We start from the raw sequence: 24,136 nt of genomic DNA, 5'->3' as shown, positions 1-24,136 counted from the left end.
AAAGGCTACTTTTAAAAATATTAAAAAGATGCATCTCTATAAATGCTGTGAGGAATAATCATATTTGCTCTGGAATATCCGCGTATGCCTTTCTGAGTGGCTCTCCCCAAATTGTGCCCCTAGCTCTCACTTCAGTAGCAATGCTTAGATTGATAAAAAGCCGTTACATATAGAATCTTAGCACAATAGTTGTAACACCTTCCGTCTGGAAAGACACAGATAGTAACTCTTGATCACAAAGGGTTAAAAATGCCCTATTTTCAGTCAGCTGAAAAGATGGGAGGGAAAGGGATGAAAGACCCTTTTATCTCACTGCCAATAACAGATGCTAAGAAAATATAATAGCATCGGGTCATGCTCAGAAGGAAGTGTGGGTATGCCTTGCTTCGGAATTAATATCCCAGGCTTTTTGAACATATGGCTGTTCTGTTCTGCCTTCAGAATTTGAAAATTGCTCATGTTTTAAAATAAACACATGTAACAGATTTTTTTCCCCCTTAACACAACTAAATAAAAAATTGCCGTGAAATAAGAGATAACTCAAGAAGACTGGGTATTGGTATAATTAATAACTTTGTTCCATATGTTTAAAAACTGGTAATATGGATGCAATATTAGCCAGCAGTTTATAAACTGATCTTGATTGCTCTAGAAAAATTATATACCCTTTCCCCTCCCCTTCTGCCCCAAATCCCAGAAATGCTTTGAACACCCGCAAAAGAAAGAAAGAAAACGCCAAGAGAAATGCTGACACCTAGTGGCAGTAGGAAGCATCTGCATCTAGGTTGTCAGGGATTCTTGATAGAAAATATCTTATGCCTTGTATTAAAATACATAGGTTGTGCACAGGGAAGTAAAGCCAAGGAAGAACAGTTTGTTGCAATGGCTCAACTTCAGCAAACTTGATTAAGAGAAAAGCCTTCCCAGGAGAAATCAATCCTTGGCATGAGATTGCTCCACCCACTCTCAATATGGTATAATTTCTAAGAAAGATGAAAGTATTTCTCTCATACTGAAAAGAGCTCCAAGCCATCACTGATAAATAAAACATTTTGTTTTCTCTATTTACTGGTTAAGATGCTTCTACCTCAGTTTTTGGTTATGGAACCCTTAAAGTGGCTAGCAATCATAAAGACATTATAAATAATCAAGAACATGAAGTACATCAATAAAATGTTTTAAAAGAGCAGACCTGGGGGGAAAACAAGTTAATAAAAATCACCCCCCTCCAAAAAAACCCCCCACTAATAAGCCACCAAAAGGCCAAGTCAGCAGTACACTAGAGAAATCAGAATTAAGTCACTCCAAAAGCCTGCCTAAACTGAGCTGGCTTAGCCAATATTGGGAAGGCTAGAAGAAAAGGTGCAAGAAAAACCTCATAGGGGGAGGGAATTCTAGAATCTTGGTACCACTACTGCAGAGGCCTTATCCTGTGTAGCTTCTTACCAGTTTGGTGTGGTGGTTAAGTACGTGGACTCTAATCTGGGAGAACCGGGTTTGATTCCCCACTCCTCCACTTGCACCTGGCTGGATGACCTTGGGCAAGCCGTAGTTCTGATAAGAGCTGTCCTTGAAAAAAAGCAGTTTCTGTCAAGAGCTCTCTCAGCCCCCCCTACCTCACAGGGTGTCTGTTGTGGGGAGGGGAAGGGAAAGGAGGTTGTAAGCCGCTCTGAGACACCTTTGGGTAGTGAAGGGGGGGGTATAAATCTAATCTCTTTTTCTTCTTACCACACATCTGCATACGAGGAACATGATCTCTCCTAAGATCTAAGCACAAACTCAGGTTGTTGCTAGGAAACCCAGCTCCCACCCTTCTGGGGTGCCAGGAAAGGAGGAATAGAAGTTTGTAGTTTTCTATATACTTTCACCTTGTCCAATGAATATTGGCACACTATATAATCTCATTCATCAATAGGTGAGAGTGTCAGGTACAGTGTGCTGAACCCTCTCTTATGACAGCCCAATCTAGAGAACTGCGTTCGATTCTGCACTCCGCCACATGAAGCCAGCTGTGTGACCTTGGGTCAGTCACAACTCTCTCAGCCCAAAAAATAAATCTAGCTCGCCACCTAGTGGTGCATAATGCTAAAAAAGAGCTAGTACTTCAGACAGCCAGGCAATCTTAGGATCTGGCTATACTGCACACAATGCCATACGATTTTTTTTTATTTGCTAAAAAAGAGCTAGTACTTCAGACAGCTGGGCAATCTTAGGATCTGGCTATACCGCACACAATGAAAACTGAGGTTACTTATGCCAATCAGGAACGCAGCAAAAATCATGGTACTATGTTTCAATGGGGCTGAAGAACTTCCTAGCATCCTTCATCGTTCTTAGCCCATCTTAGAACAGCTGCTAGACAAGAATTGCATCGGTTGTTCAAATACATAAAACATGGAAACTCAGAAGCCAAGGTAAAGTGTAAAGTGATCACAGCTATCCAATGAAGAAAGATTATGCTGGGACAGGTCCAGCACCTGAAAACTGAGGTTACTTATGCCAATTGTATTTTAAACATTTAGGCTTCAACATCGCTCTTTTTTATTTTAAGGAACGGCAGATTTAATTAATAGCTATTGTGGCTGCTAATGCATTATCCTTAGCAGGAAGAGCACTGAGCAATGGCAGATGTGTTCCAGGGCACCCCTCCCTCCTCCTCTCCCCACTCCCTGAATCCTTACTGTTAAAATAGTTGGGGTCACAAATGCCCAACAGACCCTCCAGAATTTGCTTGGCTGGAATCCAATCATCATCTCAATATCTTCACAAAATCTTTGCAAGCCTGTAAAACAAACACATGTAAATTAAGTTTTAAAAAATGCAAAAGAGACTAGGCTGCAGCTTACAAAATAGCAATACAGATCTCCCTTGTGACTAATTATGGGAACAGACACTCCCGACTTGTCAGTCTAATTCCTTAAAAGATATTCTATCCATGTGGTATAAAGTGGAGTATTATATGGAAAACCATTCTAATAAATTATTTACTCCCCAAAATGATATTTTACATACATATTAAGCATCTTTCAGAAAGCTGTTTTCTTACCATCCTGGGACACAAAGAATGCTACTTTAGTTATTACAGATACAGTAGTATATACTTATTTTTTCCCCATTTTTATCCTGAATCCTTACAGCCAGGCACTGTTTTTGTTGTGATGAAAGTCTATGCAAGTTCTGCCTAGAGGCTGCACAGCTGCATTATTTTCTTTTGCAAACAAAGTTTTAAAAATCTGAACCATATTGTAAACATACCTCCCACTTACAGAGGGGCCATTACTGTTTCCATTAGTATTAACGAAATCAGGCTAATGCTTATAACACACCTTTTGTGGCTGGTTGTGGTGGTGGTATTCATAAGTTTCCCACTGGTAAATTATAGGATTTGTTATATATCTCAGTCCCTGTTACCGTAAAGTGCCAGGAGTTTCTAATCTAGGATTTTGGGAGCCAGGGCTTAGTGCCTGACTTCCTGAGTAGGGTTGCCCGGTACCCTGGCCACCGGTGGGGGAGCTATTGGAGATTTGGGGGTGGCACTTGGGGAGGATAGGGACCTCACTGGGGTACAATGCCATAGAGTCCACCCTCCAAAGCATCCATTTTCTCCAGGGGAACTGATCTCTGTAGTCTGGAGACGAGTTGTAATTCTGGGGGATCCCCAGGTCCCACCTGGAGGCTGGCATCCCTATGCTCTGAGCCACCACAGCCACGGGTGAGCCTGAGCCTGAAGGGAGCCTCAGCCCCATTCCCCAGGGTGGCCACTCTGAGAACTGCATCCTCGACAGAGCAACCCTAAACAAAGTTATACCCTTCTAAGGGCACTGGAGACAATGTGCTTAGAAAGGTATACCTCTGTTTAGCTCTGTGAGTGAGCAAATCAGGGCAGGGCAGGAGCTGTCTAAGCTCTGCCTCTGACTTGGTTCCTCAGGCCCAACCGGCATCTAGCATTTGCTCCGCTGTTTTGCCAAACCCAAACTGGAACAGAAAAAGATGCAGCTCAAAACCACATTCAAAAATAGCCCGGGCCAACACTGTACTGACTGCAGAGTCACCCCTGCAGGTACGCACAGGAACAGAGTTCCGACTGGCTCCTGAGTTGGCCACGCCCAGCAGGAGCTCATTAGCATAATAGGCCACACCCAACAGCAGAAACCCATTAGGATTGGCTACATTAGGGGTGTGTGGCCTAACATGCAAAGGATTCCCTGCTACCAAAAAAGGCCCTGGGTTTTGACAACAAACAAGGTAAACAGAATAAGGAGCAAAAGGTGGGTGTGGCTGGATGACCACACTTTTGGCAACACTGGGCTGTGGCCTAATATGCTAATGAGATATGGTGGCAGGGTGTGGCCTAATATGCTAATGAATTTCAGCTGTTGGGTGTGACCTATTATGCTAATGAGTTCCAGCTGGGCTTTTTCTACAAAAAAACCCTCTGATAATGGCCATAAATCTATCCAGACGCTACCATAACACTGAGAGATCAAAGGAAGTGAAAGCCGGCATGCAGTCTGGACACTGCCATAAAATCTGACAATTCATCAAAGTGAAAGTGGCATGCCATGTAGAGGGGAATTTCTGTTCCAGCCGTGGGTTTGTTAACACAGCAGAGCAAATGCTAGATGCCGATTGGGCCTCAGTCCGAGTGCCTTGCTTAATGTCAAAGGATTTATTTATTTATTTAGATTTTTATCCTGCCCCTCCCCCAGATTGGGTGATTTGGCTTTGCACCACCTGTTTATGGGATTCTAGGATTCTGTTGACCCCCCAGTCATACCTCCAGCCTCTGGCCCTCCTGACAGCTCATCGGGCATGAGGGTCTGTCTGCCCCTCTTATCTCACTGCCTGCCTCAGGCCAAACCATTTCAGCTTCTTGCCCAAGGAAGCTGGGCTAACTGGGCTCAGTCCTACCTGATCCTGACAGCTACTGACATGCTACAAATGCATCTTATCTTTTTCTTTTTAGTCTTTTAATGCAGATATTTAACTCAAGCTAGTAACTCTGGACCAACAACCAAAACAGGCTTCAGTGCTGTAGTGAGGTTGTATGGGGTTCTGTGCAGGGAAGGAAGTCCCCTGTCTTGCTTGAACTTTCTGGTCAGCTTCCCAGGGTCTCTGCCTCTGTTGGCTTCCTACCCCAAACTCAAAATAGCATTTGGTGCATCTCACTGAAATCCCTCTTTGGGCCAATCAATATTACAAGGCAAAAATCTCCTAGATTCTGGCTTGGGCGTCAGTATTAAAGTTGGGTTCCTTTTAGTGCTCCTAAGAACAAGAGCAAAGTGTTTAGGAAAATAATCTTCATACCAACATTTCCTCTGTTATCAAGGAATAAAATTTATGCTAAAACATTAAACAGCATACCAATAAAAATTATTAAGTGAAACCATCCTGGGCATTGTTTGAACAGAACTGTTTCCTTTGACATTAATTCCTACATTATTTCAGTTCATTGACTCTTTTGTTTGCCAGACCTTCACAAGATGGCCACATTATCTGGTTTGTTGAGCCAGTTCTATGCACACAGCAGGTGCCTTCGGGTCTGATTTATCAAGGGACAGATATTACATTGGAGCGACGTTCTTTCCAGACTCGCGCGCAGCAGCACAACCCCGCTTTGCACCAAGTAAGGATTAGACTGAGTGATTTCTTTTCCTCAATTTCTCATTGTCATTCCGCTCACCTTTCTACCACTAAGTAAACCACCTCTGCTCAGTAATAGACGTTTTCTAGCAGAAACCCTGCAATGCTGAAGCACTGCCACGGCTATTAATTATTCACTCGCAAAGAACAAAACCATCCCACCTCAACGCAAAATAAAACGTGTCACTTCACTGCTTCTGTGGAAGTGACAGGAAGTGAGGGATCAAGGCTGGTTTTTCTCTGTGATGTGCATTTCAGATTTTTAGCCTCCCTCTGTGAAAAAAAACAAAATATGATCCCCCCACCAAAGTACACACAGTCCTTTCCATCGTATTGCATCAACTGTGGCAAGTGGATGGAGTTTTTAATTATGTGGATTATCTAGCAGCAATATGGCAGAAGTTATGCCTTCTGCTTATGGAGCAGTTTTCTCTCTCTCTCTCACACACACACACACACAAAATCAGTTACTACTAACCCCCCCCCCGAAACATCAGATAATGACTTACGTCTGAAACAGCCGTCACAGAACCAGCTCCAGACATGAAGTTCTCCTGTTATCCAATACTGCCTCATACCATTTCTTTCCCCTAATAAATCCTTAGTACTAGCGCTGAAAAACTAAGGAAAGACTTGAAAAAATACTTACAGGCTTGTTGCAATTCTCTTTGAGCTATAGTATTGTGGTCATTGCTGGCCATTTCACTAATGACTTAGATGTGCTATGTTCACTGTTTAATGTTTACCTTTGTAGGCTCTCGATAACAAGTACCCTTATCACATAGTCACTCATGCCCCAGGCTAAACCCATGTGTGAGAAACTATACAGAGCAGGAAATTAAACTGGAGGGCTTAAACTTTGAACAATAAGAGATTAAAATGTAACACAAAATAAATGGCATGAAAATTATTCAATGTTATCTTAGTATGGGAGCTTTAAAAAAAAAAGCCATTCCTTTTCCCAAGGAGTCCAAGGCAGCATACATTTCCCTTCATCCTCCTGAGGCAGGACTGGCCCAAGGTCACCTAGTGAGCTACGGTTCTGAGTAAGCTTTTTAACCCCGGTTACCCTGGTTACCCTAGAGATGTGAAGGCCTGGATACAAATAACGTGTGTCCCCCCCAAGACTTTCCCCCAAATTTTTCCTACTAAAAAACTGAAAATTTTGGGGAGTATTGAAAAAAAGTCCTATGAAATCTATTAACTTTTAGAATTACAGAATGAGTGAAATGTTTTTAATGACAAGGTGGGTATGCTTTAGACCTATGCAGCTGTTAAATCCAAAATACAGTTCTGCACCTAGAAGTATACCTAATCTTCAGGAGGGGAGTATGCAGGGCTTTCATTGCTTCTTAACTGCTGCATACCTTCTGTTGTCCTTTTGACCTGATGTGGCTGAGCTTTTCACTTCTCCCTCAAACTACGGTGACACATTTAGCCACAGGTTGGGTAAAAAGTAGCTTACTGCCCTAACTTACAAGAGGGAGAAAAAAGTTCAGAAGGAGGTGGGGCAAAAACTGCATCAAATCCTCAGAGGAAAACTGAAAGTGTCATTGAGAACTTAGCTCTCTCTCTAACCAGATACCAAAAATTAAGGTACATGTGCTAAGATAGCACTGGGTACATCAGCATGCAAGTATTGAATATATATTGCAATTTTGCTTGTATAAAACTAAGCCATTTATAACTTTTAAATTCCATAAATATGTCAAATATTGCAATTTTATATGCTAAGTAAAGGATGGATTTTATGTTGCTAAAGCAGTAAAAATAGTTTAAGTGTGATAGGACAGTAAGTACTGAACATATTTCAATTTTTCAAAAAAAAAAACTTCCCCCAGGGCGGAGTTGTTCTTTTTTGGACATTTTACATCTCTAAGTCTGACACTCAAACCACTACACCATACTACACAAAACTACACAACAGACTCTCTAGGTTCTGATATGAAACTTCAAATAATGCATGTAAATTCAATAATTTACTTGGAATGTTCACATATACTCCTCTGCAAGAACTGCTTGAGGCATTTGATGGCTACAATTTAAAAGTGAAGATTTTCCCAGGCTGGACTTTTGTAAGGTAACTGGGAAATCTAGCCTTCCAACTCCTATTTCTCTCTGTCTGCGTAGGTATAGATATATGCATGTCTTTATGGCTCCATCTTATGAATGCTTACTCAGAAGTAATTTCCACTGAGAATCACTATTTTGCATTCTCATGAGAAAGCAAGCTACTGATCCTCAGTGGAAATTACTTCTGAGTAAGTATGCATAATATGGAGCCATAAAGACTTGTATACATCATAGATTCCAAACTCGAGTTCTTAGAAGAGACTAAGAATCTTTAACAGGGATGTCCCAACATTTCCACAGTTCCCAGAATTCTTTTGCAGAAACCATGTCAGTTAAACAGGCATTAAACTGATATAAAAATAATATGCCCTGAGATGCTTCTGGAGAGTTCCCGCTACCATGTACCTGTACAGCACTAGTAACTTAATTGTGCTTAAAATCACATCCCTACATCCCACCCAGTCCCTCAATAAAACAAAAACTACACTTTCATAGCTCACAATGATGAGGTTGGTATGAAAAGCAGCTGCCTTGTTAACAACGAGGCACTTTACAGCATTATCATAAGTAGTGCTAAACATGGTACTTGAATTTTCATGTTTGGAAATTAGACCCACATAGATCAGACGGCACACTTGATTTTAAAATGACTGCTGTACACTTTTGTATTCAGAAGTGATGTGAGGGAGACTAAAAGCAATCTTTAGAGTTATTTCTGAGAAACCCTTTAGACATTGGCAAATATATTGTTGTGAAAAGAGTCCTAAAAGCAGGGCTATTATTGGGCAGGAACGCACAGGAACGGAGTTCCGGCTGGCTCCTGAATTGGCCACGCCCAGCAGGAACTCATTAGCATAATAGGCCACACCCAATAGCAGAAACTCATTAGGATTGGCTACATTAGGGGTGTGTGGCCTAACATGCAAAGGAGTTCCTGCTACAAAAAAAGCCCTGGGTTTTGACAACAAACAAGGTAAACAGAATAAGAAGGGAAAGGTGGGTGTGGCTGGATGACCACACTTCTGGTAACATGGGGGTGTGGCTTAATATGCTAATGAGTTTTGCTGTTGGGTGTGGCCTATTATGCTAATGAGTTCCTGCTGGGCTTTTTCTACAAAAAGAGCCCTGCCTAAAAGAGATTAAGAAGCTCCTCAGGAAAGCAATATGGCAGTTATTATTTCCAACACTAGATGCTTTAAGGCCACTGGAATCTTAAATTGACACCTCTTCTTTGTCCTTCCGCCATACCAGTGGTTCCCAGCCTTTTCAAGTATGAGGATCCCTTTCTAACATAAAAAGTTGCAGATCCCCCCCCCACATACAAACACACAATAGTAGTTGTACTATTAGTATCTGTTAACTGAGAAAATACGTAATGACAAAAAATCAAAATGACAATTCTTAGTGCATGTATGGATTTATGCACCACTTGCAATAACTCTGTGCCCCCCCCCCAGGCATCCCCAGCTCCTAGGCTGGGAACCACTGCACTAGACCAGATGGATGCTTCTTCTCATCATGGAGTACAAACACATTAGAAACTAAACGTAGGAGAGCAAGGGGAGGCAGTGAGAAAATCAGGTTGCCTTCATCCTTGGAAACAGAGGTGTTGTTGGGAGGGGCAAGGGAGAGTGAAGCTAAGTGGGATTTTATATGAGGAATCGTGTGATTGGTTTTCAGGGAGTACTTCACAGGATGAATGTTAGCTAATTGCAAGGGAATTATAGGCATAAGGAAAAGGGAACATTTGTGATGGGATTAGCATCTAGCTTTTGGGGAACAGGATCCATCTGTCTATGCCTAACTGCCCTGAGCACTTGGCATACAGCTGCCTGTATTTCAAATTGAAGAAGAATATAAAACATAAGTATAAATTAGCAACAGCACAATTTTACATTTCTTCTCTTGTGGCCATTTCTGCAGAAGGAAGCTACCTGAAAAATCATTGTACCCTTAAGTAAGCATGAAAATAAAGCTGGTTTTGATTGTGCTGGCAGGGAAAAAAACGGATGAAAGCAATTTACTTTACAACTGAAACAGAGTTGTCTCTAACATTCACAAGCTTGGAAGCGCTGCATTTCCAAACAAAGCTAATGAGGATTTTGCAGGAGATTGTTAAAGGCAATGCAAAATCATAATTGTGCTTACCAGTCATTCATTCCTCATCTGAGAAAACAGTGAAAGGATATTTAGTGTACATTGCACACAGAAGGCATGCCTGTCACTGAGAGGACTGTAATGCAGCACTAATGAAATTAAACTTTGGAAAGGATGACCTCAGTGAAGGGGGCTTCCCCTCCCCTGAGTAGAATATACAGTGAGTAGAACGTATAGCAAGAGCCAAAGGTGAATTATTTCATCATACAAGCTGTCACTATAGCATCTTGCTTACTATTAAAAAAAAGTAAAGTACACAGAATGTATTGCTCACATGTAACATAGGTGATTGAGTAATACATCAAGCTGAAATTAGAGTTTGAAGAAAAAGAGAAATGAGACAAAAATACAAAGATAGCTGCACATTCCAAGATATGTATTGTTTTCACAAGAGGCATGAATAATGCTTTTTTAAAAAAATTGGACTATATCACTTCATTACATTTTAACGTGTTGTTTTTTTAAAGAAACTGAGAGAAGTGGCTGAATGAAACATCAAATTCTGCTTTGAAATGTGGGAGCTTAAAAAAAACATAGTCACTTACAAGAACACCACTAAGTCAAGCACTTACTCCTATCTTTAGAACACCGATTTTCATCAAAAGAGTCTTAGCAAGTGCAGATCTATTGAATACACTGATATCATGGCTTCAGAAGCCCTGAAAATCATTGTCATGTGACAGGCCTGCAGTTCTGATTAAGAAATTGAAATGTCCTGGACTCCTTGGACAAGCTGTGGCTGACAGCCATGAAGGCTGAACTGATTTTGAACTTTTTAAAACACTGACGTATAGATGTGCTCTAAAAAGAACACTCAATACTTGATTCGAGCATAGCAGAATGTTACAGAGTAATACCCTATCAAATGATCTGCAGGAGAATTATTAAGTTTGAGAGGAATTTTCTCCCCTTAACAGAGAATTAATGGGATGTTATTTACCTTCACACCATGAAAAACTTCAGCTGCCCATTTTAACAAATTAAGTCTCTATTAAAGACATTTCCCCCCCAGGCCAGTTGGTGACCCTGCTTAAGATTGGGATGTTTTGGGATATATGGTGAAGGAGAGGGAAGCACAGCAACAGTCCCCAACTTCAGCCTACAATAGGGTTGCCAGTTCCAGGTTGGGAAATTCCTAGAGATTTGGGGGTGAAGCCTGGAGAAGGGACCTCAGCATGGTATAATGCTTACCAAAAGCAGCCATTTTCTCCAGGTGAATGGATCTTGCCTGGAGATCAGCTGCAATTCTGGGAGATATCCAGGCCCTATCTGGAGGTTGGCAACCATAACCAATAACCATTTGTTTCACGGTCCACATGGATCATACCTGCGCACACTCTTGCACGCATACAGCTCCCGCTGTACAATTGCTTATACTCACTATTGCTGAAGTCTGCCTCAGCATCTCCTATTACTATGACTGCAGGCTAGAGGTAGGTGCCATTTTTTCCCCAGAGTTCTGATGGCAATTTGAAAGAGGGACTGCTGCTAATGATGGTTTACTCAGCCCACCCAATTAAATGGTTAAACAGATTTTGATTTTTGTTTTAAAAACCAACACAACCTGTTTCACCGAAGATGCAAAAAGAAGATATACACCAAGAAATGTAACACTCACTCTGTTTAACTGACCATCTGCCCCCAAACACAAAAGACCTGAAAAATGTACTGTATCGTGGTACACTTGTGAGTAAACATTGTGTGAGTTATTTACAACTATTAGGTTTTCTGAGACATTTTTGTCTTCGTTCAGTTTACTTCTTCTTTTTTGGTACGGATGTCTACTCACAAATGCTGACCTCCCAGAAACTCTGATGTTGTTACTGTGGCAACAAGCTACTCAAGCTGTTGTCCAATGGGGGCCAGCTAAGACAAAAGACATCCACAGAGGATGTGAGATCTGGTTGCCAATAAAATACAGGTTCTTTTATCTCACCATTACTCCACCAATAGGACTGTCTCTGGTCTAGATCTACAACTGTTGTCTGTATTTGTAAAAGGAAATGTCACAAGGAGTTATTCAAATCACAGAAAAGAACCTAAAGGAGAGTTCTTGTCCTCATGTATCCCCTTCTGATGGTAAAATGTAGCTGAGTTATAAAAGCAAGAGAGGTATACATTTATTTATGAAGAGAAGGACATTGGGGATTTCAGCTGATGAAAAAAGGAGAAATAAAAAGAGCAGAGTTCTATTCCAAATAATGTTTACAACCCCAGATTTCTTAGTATTATAAGCACAACTTTTAAGAACTATTCTTATATTTTGTTGTCAACAAAGCCACAGTTAGGCCCACTTCCCTTTATATACACAAAGGTTAGCCCTTATGATTACTCAGAAATATAACAGCAATGCATCATAAAGGCTGGGAATAAAGGCTGAAATGAGTTCAGTCTTGTGATTTATAAAATGGCCTCAAATTAATGCATTCAAATACATGCTACTGATAGCCCTGTAAAAAAGAACTTCCTCATGCAGTCTGCTTGTTATCTCAGGTAATTTTTCTGTATGCTTATTGAACCTTCTGCAATATGTGGCATAGATTTTGTTGTGCTCCTGCCACTCAGTGGCCAAGACAAAAATGGCACAGAGGTTTACCTTCTGTTTTGACAAACAGATGTTAGAAAGCGTTTTTTAAAAATTATTTTAAAAGCTTTTAAAAATAGTTTTAGTTACATACAATCTGGTTTCAGGCCAGGGTTTGGAACAGAGACTGTTTTGGTCGCCTTCACTGATGACCTCTATCGAGAACTAGACAGAGAGAATGTGACCCTGATAGCAGCCTTTGATGAGCACTCAACCATAGTATCCTACTGAGCTGCCTCTCAGCACTGGTACTAAGTAGCACCTTATTACAATGGTTTGATTCCTACCTGGGTTAAGGTCAGAAAATACTATTGGGAGATTCCTGCTCTGCCCCATGGGGTGCTACAGGGTTCAATCTTATCCCTCATGCTATTCAATATACATATATGAAGCCAGTCTAGTTTTAAGTCTGCTATTCTGCATAATAATAATACCATGTAACACTGTCATGATTTTTAAGGGTTTGATTCAAATTTTGGATTACTTCTTTAGGGACATTCAGTAGATAAATAAAGAGACTGCCTAACTGGCTAAAAATGAAAGTACACTGAGTTCAGAATTTCCCTCTTTGTTTGGGGATCTAAAGTGGAGAACCTTATATGCCCTACTTGGGTATTTATAAATGAAGCAAATATTACAAAGACGTCATAGGTTTCCAGCTCTGTCTCACTTGAAAAACAAATTCAGCTTGCACCGCCCTGTAACTCCTCTCTGGTGGGTAGCAGAACAGTTCTATGCAGTAGTCTCTATAGGACCCTTCATCCAAAAGGCAAAATACACATGTAAGTAAGCAAGTATGTAAATATATACATACATGTATGCATACATACATGTAAAAGCATCAAGTGGCAGCAAATCACCAACTCACCATTATCTGACTTATAAGGAGAACAAAACACACACATAAAAACTTGCAATACATATGATATACTATCTATGGGAGCTCATCGATATGATGAGCTGTATATCTTACCAATGTTCCTCCTAACTGTCATACATTCCGGTATTCTGTATACTACTAGTACCAATACCCTACCACTAGGGTGAGGAAATGTGACATAGCTTTTAAACTGACTTCCAGGGGAAACCAGCAGAAACTGTGAAGCATATGATTTGGGATAACTTGTTCTCCACAGATAAAATCTTAATGTTGTGTGTTCCCACACAGAGAACAGGATAGAAGTTGACAACACACAGACAGCCCATCAAATAGTCAATCAAATTGTAACACAAATCACATGAGAGAGGCAGAGAGAATGATTAACAACAAATAAGGATAATTAACAACAAATATGAAATAGCTGAATTTTTAATAGATAGATGCAACTTCATATTAAAATCAGCCTCACCAGAGGATTGGAAAGTAGGTAGAATAAAACCAATTGTTTTAAAAAGTTAAGATCTGGAAAATTACAGTGCTATCAGCATGACAGTTTCCTTACACAATACATGAAATGTAGGTTGGGTGGGGATTCCCCTAACCTGACTCACATTTTAAATCTAACCTAGAACTCACTTTAAAAACAGTGAAGAGGACCAAACAGGCCCTGGAGCATAGCACGGCATCCTGAAGAACTTTAGCCTTCTCTCCCTTCCATCCTGTACTGCTTTCAGTGGGGGGGAAATGGCTGTCAGGAGTGAAAGTTTGTCCCACTGCTGGTTAAAGCCCCTCCTGCTGTTACAACATGCTTCGGAACCAATTTGCCCCACACACTGTTTTAAGGCAAGTTCTGTCAGGCATTAAAGGCTAGTAGGGCTGGGGAAGCGCCAATCTACTCACATTTCATGTATAATATAAGGAGACCCTATTCCAAATAAATTAGATGAACACACTATTAAAGCTAGAATTGATAATTACACAAAAGAACAATCCTTGTTGAAGAAAATTTGCAAATTAAAGTCCTGCTCCACCACTCTTCCAAATTACTTATGAAGAACATGTACATATGCATGATTGAGGAGACACTACATCTTCCAAAAAGCTTTCAGAAAGTTCCCCAACAAAGATACCTAAAGCAATCACAGATTAGGTGATTGATTATATAATCAATCACAGAACTGAAGCACAGGACTTATTGTCATGGATATTGATATTGACTTAAATTACTCTTCATCAAATTTAACTCATGTGTCATGACCTAATTTTGAACCAGATTCCTCCATACCACAAAGCTCTTTGCAGCCTTGGGCCCTCATATCGTCAGGGCTGTCTCTCCTGCTATGTTCCAGCACAGTAGCAAAGCCTTCTGAAAGTGCCAACCTGCAAATGAGTAACACTGAAAGTTGCCCATACACTTGCTTTCTCTGTTGTGCCCCCCACATTGTGGAATGGCTTGTCTGAGGAGGCCAGGAAGACCAGCACACTTCTTGAATCCTGCAAACTGTATAAAACAAAATTGTTGAAGAGGGCATTTCTATAAAAGGAATCAGGCTATAGAACAGGGGTCCCCAACCCTTTTTGACCCTGCAAGCACCTTTGGAATTTTGACACCACATGATGGGCACAGCCACAACATGGCTGCTGCAGGAGGTAGCGCCAGCTACCAAATTGTTGCACCAGCTTACCTTTAGTCACACAGTGGAGATCTTTGTGCTGTGGAAGAAGCAGCTGCTGCCAAAGCAAGGTTTTAAAAAATCTGTACAGCCAATCAAATCTCCAGTGGCCAATCTGAAGCTTTGCAGGGCAACCCCCCCCCCGGCCCCACCCATTTCCTAAAATCACTTGGCAGATGCCAGGAAAGGCATCGGTGGGCCCTACGGAAGGAGCGTTTATAAAAGTAACACGATTTTAGTCTACTCCACTTTTTTGCATTATTTATAACATACGGACTGCAATCCCAAGGACACTTTCCGGGGAATAAGCCGCATTGAATAAAATGGGACCTACTTCTAAGTAAATCTGTTTAGGATTGCTCCCATAATGTTTGTTTGGGGTTTGGGGTTTTGTTTTTTGGGTTGTTTGTAATTTTTGTAATCCTAGTCCTACTCATTGTTTGCTGGACGTCTCAGGCCCTTTGATTGGTCTTACACTATGAAATCTCTCTTGAGTCTCAGCAACAAAGGTGTGCTATAAATAAAAAGTAAATAAGATTTTCAGCCACAGGGAATTAACATAGATGTGCAGAATTTGGACAATTTCAGGCAATAATCTATGATTGATTAGAAACATGAATTAGTACAAAACACTTCTGGCAGACAGGAAATTCAGGAAATGTAGACAGTTAGAATGATCTAGTTTTTCTTCTAAGTATTAATTATAACTACTTTGTTGGGCAGTAGGGCTGCCAAGTCCCCCCGGGGGGCGGATAATCCCCCGCTTTGGAGGCCTGATTTCCGCTGCCACGGAATCGGGCCCCGGGGGGAACATAGAGTTTTCCCCTCAGATGGCTGTGGCCCCGCTCCCAGCGTGCCCGGCGTCATCACGTCACATCTGGCTGACGTGCATGTGGCGCGCACGCTCGGGACGCCATCCGCTGCAAAGAGAAATGGACTTGGCAACCCTATTGGGCAGAGGGGATAATAATGTATAAAATAGATCATGAGTCCATATGAAAAATAAACTGAACAGTATGTACCCCGCTCCAACACTCCAACATTAGCCAGATAATAGTGAGATTCTGGAATAAGGCATCCTTCTAATAAAATTAATAGTTGTGTTCTTTTGCGTTACTGACAGTGCCATCCTGAGAACCCTTTCCTGGGAGTAAGCCCCATACTTGAGTAGGATTCTGAATAGACTTGCTTAGGATTGCTCTCTAGCTTCTAAGATCTTTGTTGCATTATGCTTCCTATGCTTGGTGAGGTTCATATTAGTTCTATGCTTCAAAGAAAATAAATAATTATAAAAGAATCTTGTATCTTGAGTCTTAGTATGAATTAAATGACAGTACAATACCAACCAAACCCACATTCATGTAGAAAAGAGCAAGAGTCCAGTAGCACCTTAAAGGCTAACAAAAGTTGTGGCAGGGTATGAGCTTTCCTGAGTAATTGCTCACTGCTCATACCCTGCCACAAATGTTGTTAGTCTTTAAGGTGCTACTGGACTCTTGCTCTTTTCTCCTGCTACAGACAGACTAATGCGGCTACCCATCCTTTAAATTTTTTTTTTAATATAATCTATTTATTGATTTTCAGACACACAAACATATATAGGACACCCATATAGTTAAATACATCGCAATAATCAAATTTAAATTGACAAAAATAATTACACCTCCATTATCATATCATATTCTCTTTTTTCCACCCTTATCTTTCTTCCTGTGTTTCAAATCCTAATTTATTTCTCTAATTTCAATATTAATAGTAGATCACAATTTCAACTCATATAGCATAAACATTCTTACTATTAATTAACCTTCATATTAACGCTGCCCTCATACTTACTTGAGTAGTTTATATTCTATTTCCTGTTTGGACCATCTATTTCCTGTTTGGGCTAACCACAGCTAACAAGTCAATCTACCTACTGGAGATCGAAGGCAGTAGGTATCAAAAACAATATATCTATGTTTAACCAATCCTACATATAACTTACTGCTAGTTTCCTTTATATTATATTATGTGCTATCTTAAGCAGCACAATTTACTCCACTGTTAAGTTCATCCAAACATTCAGCAATCTCTAGACAACATTTAGATATTAAAGAAGCTACACCCTTGAGACTCTACTACCTACTTACTTGTTCTAAAATATATGAATATGTATATACTTCCCTGTTAATCTCAACTGTATACTCCAAGAAAATGAGAAGAAGAAGTAAATTAAAAAAAGAAACATGGATCTCATAACTTATCACTCCTTCCTCCACCATTCCAACACAGTCTCTCAGTCTATTTCCAGAGGTCATATATATCCTTAACCAAATAATTAAACCATGTTAAACCACAAACATACCTTTTCTTAATTCTACCTATTATCCCAAAATGGCAGTGAGATAAATTAGTGAAATAAATCTTATAAAAAAGAAAAACAAACAAACATGTAATTTACGAAGCATCACTCCTTCCTCCACCATTACAACGCAATCTCTCAATTTGTTTTCAGAAGCCAAAAAAATCCCAAGCAGAGTATGTAAACCTTTTTAATCAGCAAGCATAGATTTTGTCTCTTCTCTCCTTCTGCTCTTTCCATATCTTCCTTCTTTCTTTCAATTTCTTTTAAATGCCTTGCATTTTTGTATTCATAAATCTCCATCTTCTAAACTCTTCTTCCACACTTCAAAAGGTCAGTCCTCAATCTCATATTCAGTTTAGTCTGGTTTACACAGGCTTTTCCTCCTCTTTTTCTCTTTTGTCTCTTTGCCTTTTTTTCTTCTAAAACATCTATGGGGACTTTTTTTGCATCTTCTTTTTCTAATACAAGGTCTGCTGTATCTTTTGTCTAGGCTGTATCTATCTCTTGGTTTTCTTTTTTTCACTGACTTCAGCTGGTTATCCGCCATTTCCCTCGTCCCATCCAGAAAGCCATCTCACTCCTCAATAACAGTCTGAGCCGGTTGAATTTGGTCTTCATTGTTACTCACATTTTGCGAGGTTTTAAGAATATTATTACAGGCAGTTCTGAATGCTTGTGTTATTTCTCTCACCAATAAATTTTTAAACTGTTCCATTGTGAGAGTTGCAATGTCTATATCCGGGTCCCATTCCTCGCTGCTCTCTCCCAACTCCATTTTAACGCTTCAGCATACAGGTTAGCTTCTAATAGTCTTTTTACCAAAGCCTATATTGTCCGTCAACTTCATACAATAGTAGCTCAAAACAAAACAGAATAGCTTTTTCTTACCCCCTCCCTTTTGCAGCAAAGATAATTTCATTTTCCAATCGCTTCGTGGCTGCTTTCTATAGAGTTGGAACTATCTGTTGGGGGTATTATAATCCAATGCTCCTCCAAATAGTCTCTTGATCCTTCATATATTTCTTTCTGCGATGTAGTAGTTATAATTCATCCAACAAAAAACAATAGGTTAAAAGGCGGATGGTCGGGGCTATGTGTAAAACATGGAGTCCACGTTCCACTCCACTCTTCGTCCCTGCTTCAGGGCAATATCGGACACCCCCCTGCGATGCCAAAGCAGGGAGGGGTCGAAAAGAAGCCCTCTGCCACCAGTTCTCCCTTCAGGAGAGAGGTCCCCTGAAACCGGGGGGGGGGCCAAAAAAGATGAAAATGGATCAGGCGGCTCAGGAGCATCCTGAGAATCTGTCCGTCGCCCGCGCCATACCGCGCATGCTCTCGCGGCTATCCATCCTGATCTACATTACTGTTGCCTTCTCCTGAAAAAAATTAAACGTAGGCCCCGGTCACACGGGCAGGAAACTGCGGGGGGAAGCATGGCAGTTTGCCCCAGGGCAAACTAACGCGTGGTAAAGAGATCAGACCTCCCGTTGAGGTACCATGGAGGTTCCGTGGGAAGGGAGAGGTGCTGATCGCAAGACAATTCCGCGCGCAAAAAAGAAGCGCGCGGTGCGGCAAACTGGATGTTTTGTTTTTCGTGTACACCACAACTGTGCATGCTCCGTTGGGTGCTTGTGCGCATCCACAGAGATGTGGGGAAAAAAACCTTTTTCGCAAGGGGACATGGTGGGCACCGGATGCCTCCGGAAACGCGATCAGACGCCTGCCCTTGCCCCGCAGTTACCGGAAACTAGTACCTCCGAGGTACTAGTTTTTTGCTACATGTTTTCGGCAGGAAGCCTCAGTTGAGCCACGGAAGTGCTACACTTCCCAGATGTGCCGGTGAGATCGAGCCCGGAAACTCCGCCTGTCTTCCATCGCTCTAGTGTGGCTAATGCTCCGTGTGACCGCAGCCATATTTAACTTTCCTGAAGCAACATTTGATCAAGTAAATCCTAGAGTAGCGTTAAATATACTACAGGAGGCAACCACAACATCCTTGTGCTTCAGTAACTGAAGCCTTAAAATACAGAAAACAGAGGGTACGGTTAAATGAACAGTTCTCACAGTAGAGTGAAGTAAGCAGTGGGATTCCCCCAGGGATCTGCATGAGGACCCCTGCGACTTAAATTTTTCATGAATGATAAGGAGTTAGTGGTGAACAGTCAAAATTACAAATAACATTAAAATGTGGATGGATGGCAGAACTGGAAGTAGACTGTGAAGAACTTCCCAAACTAGCATAAGGGACAAAAGAAAAGAGTCAGCAGGAATGTCCTGACCTGAAGAGTTCAGGCAAGCCCAATCTCATCAGATCTTGGAAGCTAAGTAGGGCTGACCCTGGCAAGTAACTGGAAGGGAGACCTCCAAGGTATGTGGCTAATGCTCCTGCAGAGGCAGGCTATCAAGCCACCTCTCTGAAAAATGCCCAAGCCCCCAGTAGGGGCTGCCAGTAGTCACCACGATTTCCAGGCATGCAAACACACACACATACACATAATACCCACATTAAAAAAAAGTCAGCATGAATAAATGCCAAGTGAAGCATGCTGGGACAAAACTGATAAATTCATACAGCATTTAAAACTTTTTAGTTTAGAAAAATGCTTTGTTAGGGGAAAGTGATATATATTTAAAATTATTAATATCTGAAAAGAGATTATACATATGTTTTTGCTACTATTATAACTTATGATCGCTCAATGAAATTGATGAGCAGCAGGTTCAGAACAGGGAAAGGTAAGTACTGCCGCTGACTTCTTAAGACTTTGAGCAACTTCGGATATATTGAACAGCACTAGAGTTCATTTCTGTATGAATAATATGTTATGGATACAGATTTAGATGTCTGCAAACTTTCTAGAAATAAACAAGGAATGCTTGCTACTTGCAATGTGTGATGAAGAAATGCTGACAAAACGAGGTGTGTTTAGCTTAGAAACAAGAAAGTGAAGGGGGACATGAAAGCAGCTTTCATATTTAAACAGCTGTCACAAAAAAGAGGGCAAGTGTTGCTTAACTGAGCTCCTGAGAGTTATAAAAGAAGCAGTGGCTTCATGCTACATTATAGTTTTTGGTAAGAAATCTGAAAGTGCTTTTTTAACAGTCAAAATAATCCAACACACTGGGGGGGAAAGACTAGCCCTAGGAAATTTGGGGATAGATTCTTAAAAGGTAATGTGATGTAGAATACAAACTGTCCTTGAGCAATGAAATGAGAAAGCCTGTATCTTATAGCTGGGTATGATGCCATGCATCCTTAGACCTTAAAGGGCCAGTAATTTTAAAAAAGAGCTTAGTCATAGTGGAAATTGAAAAACTCGATAGAAGTTATGTCATCATGTCAGTGCTTATCATTCTGTTTTGAATTATTTCTGTAAATATTTTTGTGTTCCTTCCATTCTGGAAATAACAAATTGTTATAATTTTGGATATTGTTAAAGAAACATTTTAAGGCAAACCTGTAAAATGCTCGGATGGGTATCTACGTATTACATTCTAATAATGTTTACACTTTTGTTATTCAATTGTTACATTTTTGTTTAATAACAGATCCCTTGATGAAGCCTAGAGCGAAACGTATAGGGATCTAGAAACTTCAATAAATCTTTTCACCTTGGACCTGGTTTTTCTTTCTTCCTGCCTACCAGAGCAGTCATAATTTCTCCAGCTGAATGTTGATATAAGCTCTGTGCCAGTATACATCTGAGCAGGGCTTTTTTTGTAGAAAAAGCCCAGCAGGAACTCATTATCATATTAGGCCACACCCCTCACAGCACATTAGCATATTAGGCCACACCCCATGCCTTGCTTGCCCAGGTGCCCCACGGTTGTGGGGAGCCCAGGAAAGCCCCCCCCCCCAAAGGGAAGGGATGGCAGTTTAAACTGCATTCCTTTGGCTTGCCTGGGTGCCCCGCAGCTGCGGTGAGCCTGGGCAAGCCAGCCCTTGGACAGACCAGGTAAGGCCCACCCGCCTCGGAGTCGCCGGGGGGTGGTCACTCTCCTGGCCTTCCCCTCTGTAGCCACGCACGCAGAGGTTTTGGCTGTAGTGGGCGTGGCCAACTCTGAAGCCAGCCGGAACTCCGTTCCTGTGTGTTCCTGCCCAAAAATAGCCCTGCATCTTAGCAGAATCAGGAGGTTTCCCACCCTGCCCCTCCCAAGTACTGGCACAGTTTAGCATGCCACCTAAATCTGCAGCAGACAACAGGCCTTCAAAGTATTAATAAACCCCAGGCAGGACACCCCAAGGCATGGCACAATATTGCCCTGGTCTCGAGTTGCACATGCTTAGAACACACACGCACAAGGGCGGGGTAACTTGGGAATGGAAATGCCACAGAAAGGGCACTTTGCACTATAAGAGGGCACCAAACACAAACACTTGAGGATTTATCAGTCACCTGAGATTTTAGCAGGGCTAGTTTCAGTAGAGCACAGAGGGCACAGTCTGGGTTAGAGTGAGAAAACAAATCATCAAGCAGGTGTTCAGCATCATTCAGGAGACTGGAGGCAAAAGGATGAAGCAAGATCAGCTGGTGGTTAGACAGTAAAGATGGTTCAGGTGGTTCAGGTGATGCAGGAGATGGTGGCATCTCCTTCTTAACTGTGTTGACCCTTCTTGGCTCTCTGGTTTGTTAGTGCAACAGTAAAATCCACCCTCCAGAAACAGCAACCCTGTTGTGTGTTGTTTTATCCTTCATCTCAGGATGAAAGTGTCAGGAGGAGCCCCTAATTTTCTGACTCTCATCCAACTGCTTCAGCTTCTGATTCATCTCTTGAGCACATGAATAAAGCAGAGGTGAAAGTAGATTCTCGCCTTTTAACACCAGAATACCTGACTGACCCTTAGCAATACTGGTTGAAATGGTTGGCATATCCTGGAGAGACTCCCAGGAATCCTGGGCAAGAGTCAGAAAGAGGGAGCCAGTTTTTCATTCTTTCTAAGCACAAATTTCTCATCACTTGTAAGGATGCTGTTTTATGAGAATTCTTTCCACTTCCAGATAGTACTGTAATGTGTTTCTATTACAGTAAAATAGCACAAAGGGGCAATACAAATCTTATAAGCAGGCCTTAAAGTTGAAATGCCTGGCAATATATCCAGTGAGTATTCAATTCATTTACAGTAACTCAAAACTGGAAGACGTAAAGAGAGATGCCTGACACTTTAATGCTTCCTTCTTGAGACATACAGCAGTATGAAATCACCCATTTCATAAACAACATCTGGAGCAGCCAATTTGAGATATGGTAGTCACAATCGTTAAAAGGCACAGGCAGGAATACCATGCCATGATGACCAAAATCTATAGGCTGCCCTGCCCTCCCCAGTTTTGACTCACAGATCTGGCAGCAATGAATTTCATTGGAATATCTTCTTTTGGATGAGGGTGTATATGGCTTCTGTTAGTTTCCATGGAAACAGGATATGTGCATCAATTAGTTTCCAGCATGTTTTAATTCCCCCCTTTTTTTTACAATGTGAGTAGTTAATAATGAGGAAGTGTATACCAAGATGCCAGGAATGTTTTAGAGGGTGAAGTCTTCTCTGTCACATGTGGTAGAGTCTCTTTTACCTGATCTCTCATTTGTTCCTAAATGGCACCTGAAGTGCCATTTAAGGCCTGAAGTAGTAAGACCCAGATGTCTTTCTCCCAGTGCTACTGTAGCAGATTGCCAGAAGATAGCTGCAGGCCTGTTCTCTCACATGTGGTAGAGTCTCTTTTACCTGATCTCTCATTTGTTCCTAAATGGCACCTGAAGTGCCATTTAAGGCCTGAAGTAGTAAGACCCAGATGTCTTTCTCCCAGTGCTACTGTAGCAGATTGCCAGAAGATAGCTGCAGGCCTGTTCTCTCCTGCATTTCTACCACTGGAGATAGTCAGACGGTGATTTCCAGATGTTGTCGCTCACAAAGATCAAGTAGGCACAGGGCCACAACTCTACTTTACCTAGGTCATTTGTAACAGCAAAAGCAGCCCTGGGTCAGGAGCAATGTTCCCTCTAAGCTGAGTTAGTGTGAGTTAGCTCACAGTTTTTTAGCCTCTGGCTCACATGTTTTTGTCTTAGCTCAGGAAGAATGGCTCCAGAGCAAACTAATTTATGCAGCAGCCAAATCACTTGCTCACAACTTTAATGCCAGTAGCTCACAAAGTAGAATTTTTGCTCACAAGCCTCCACAGCTTAGAGGGAGCATTGGTCAGGAGCCATGTTTTTAGGCTACTTCCATGACTTCTTGGGCCATACACTGTCTGAGGCTGCAGAAGAAAATCCACATTTGATATTTTCAGAAACTTAAACCAGACTATAGGCAATCATCTTACTAAGCTCATGAGAAAGTAACTGGGTTCTTCTGAGGGCCTGAACTGCCAATACCTCTATTCTTTGGCTTCTTGAGGGCTCATAGAAGTTCAGGCCATGATTAATAACTGATGTTTCCAGAAGAATAACCTGCTTTCTAGAACAATCAGAAATCTGCATTGTAGAAGAGAAGAAGAAGAAGAGATTGGATTTATACCCTTCACTTGGAGTCTCAAAGCGGCTTACAAACTCCTTTCCCTTCCCCTCCCCACAACAGACACCCTTGTGAGGTGGGTGGGGCTGAGAGAACTCTGACACAAACTGCTCTTTTTCAAGGACAGCTGTGCCAGAGCTTGTGACTGACCCAAGGTCACATCAGCAGGTGGAAGTGGAGGAGTGGGGAATCAAACCCGGTTCTCCCAGATTAGAGTCCGCGCACTTAACCACTACACCAAACTGGAAACAAAATCACAAGAAGGCCA

At 41.5% G+C, this 24,136-nt stretch overlaps 1 protein-coding gene across 1 annotated transcript in view; it reads right to left on the bottom strand.

Annotated features, from left to right (window-relative positions):
• The window catches only part of SLC6A5 (solute carrier family 6 (neurotransmitter transporter), member 5), a 95,958-nt gene that overhangs the window by 4,896 nt on the left and 66,926 nt on the right, over positions 1-24,136 (bottom strand). The window contains exon 13 of the mRNA XM_015417870.1: positions 2,682-2,782. Within this exon, the coding sequence (XP_015273356.1) occupies positions 2,682-2,782 (101 nt within the window). The remainder of the gene's footprint in view (positions 1-2,681; positions 2,783-24,136) is intronic.

The sequence above is a fragment of the Gekko japonicus genome, unplaced genomic scaffold (genome assembly GCF_001447785.1).
Source record: "Gekko japonicus isolate JY-2015 unplaced genomic scaffold, Gekko_japonicus_V1.1 scaffold397, whole genome shotgun sequence".
NCBI classification, from domain to species: Eukaryota; Metazoa; Chordata; class Lepidosauria; order Squamata; family Gekkonidae; genus Gekko; species Gekko japonicus.
This window is presented reverse-complemented; position numbering and strand designations above follow the sequence as displayed.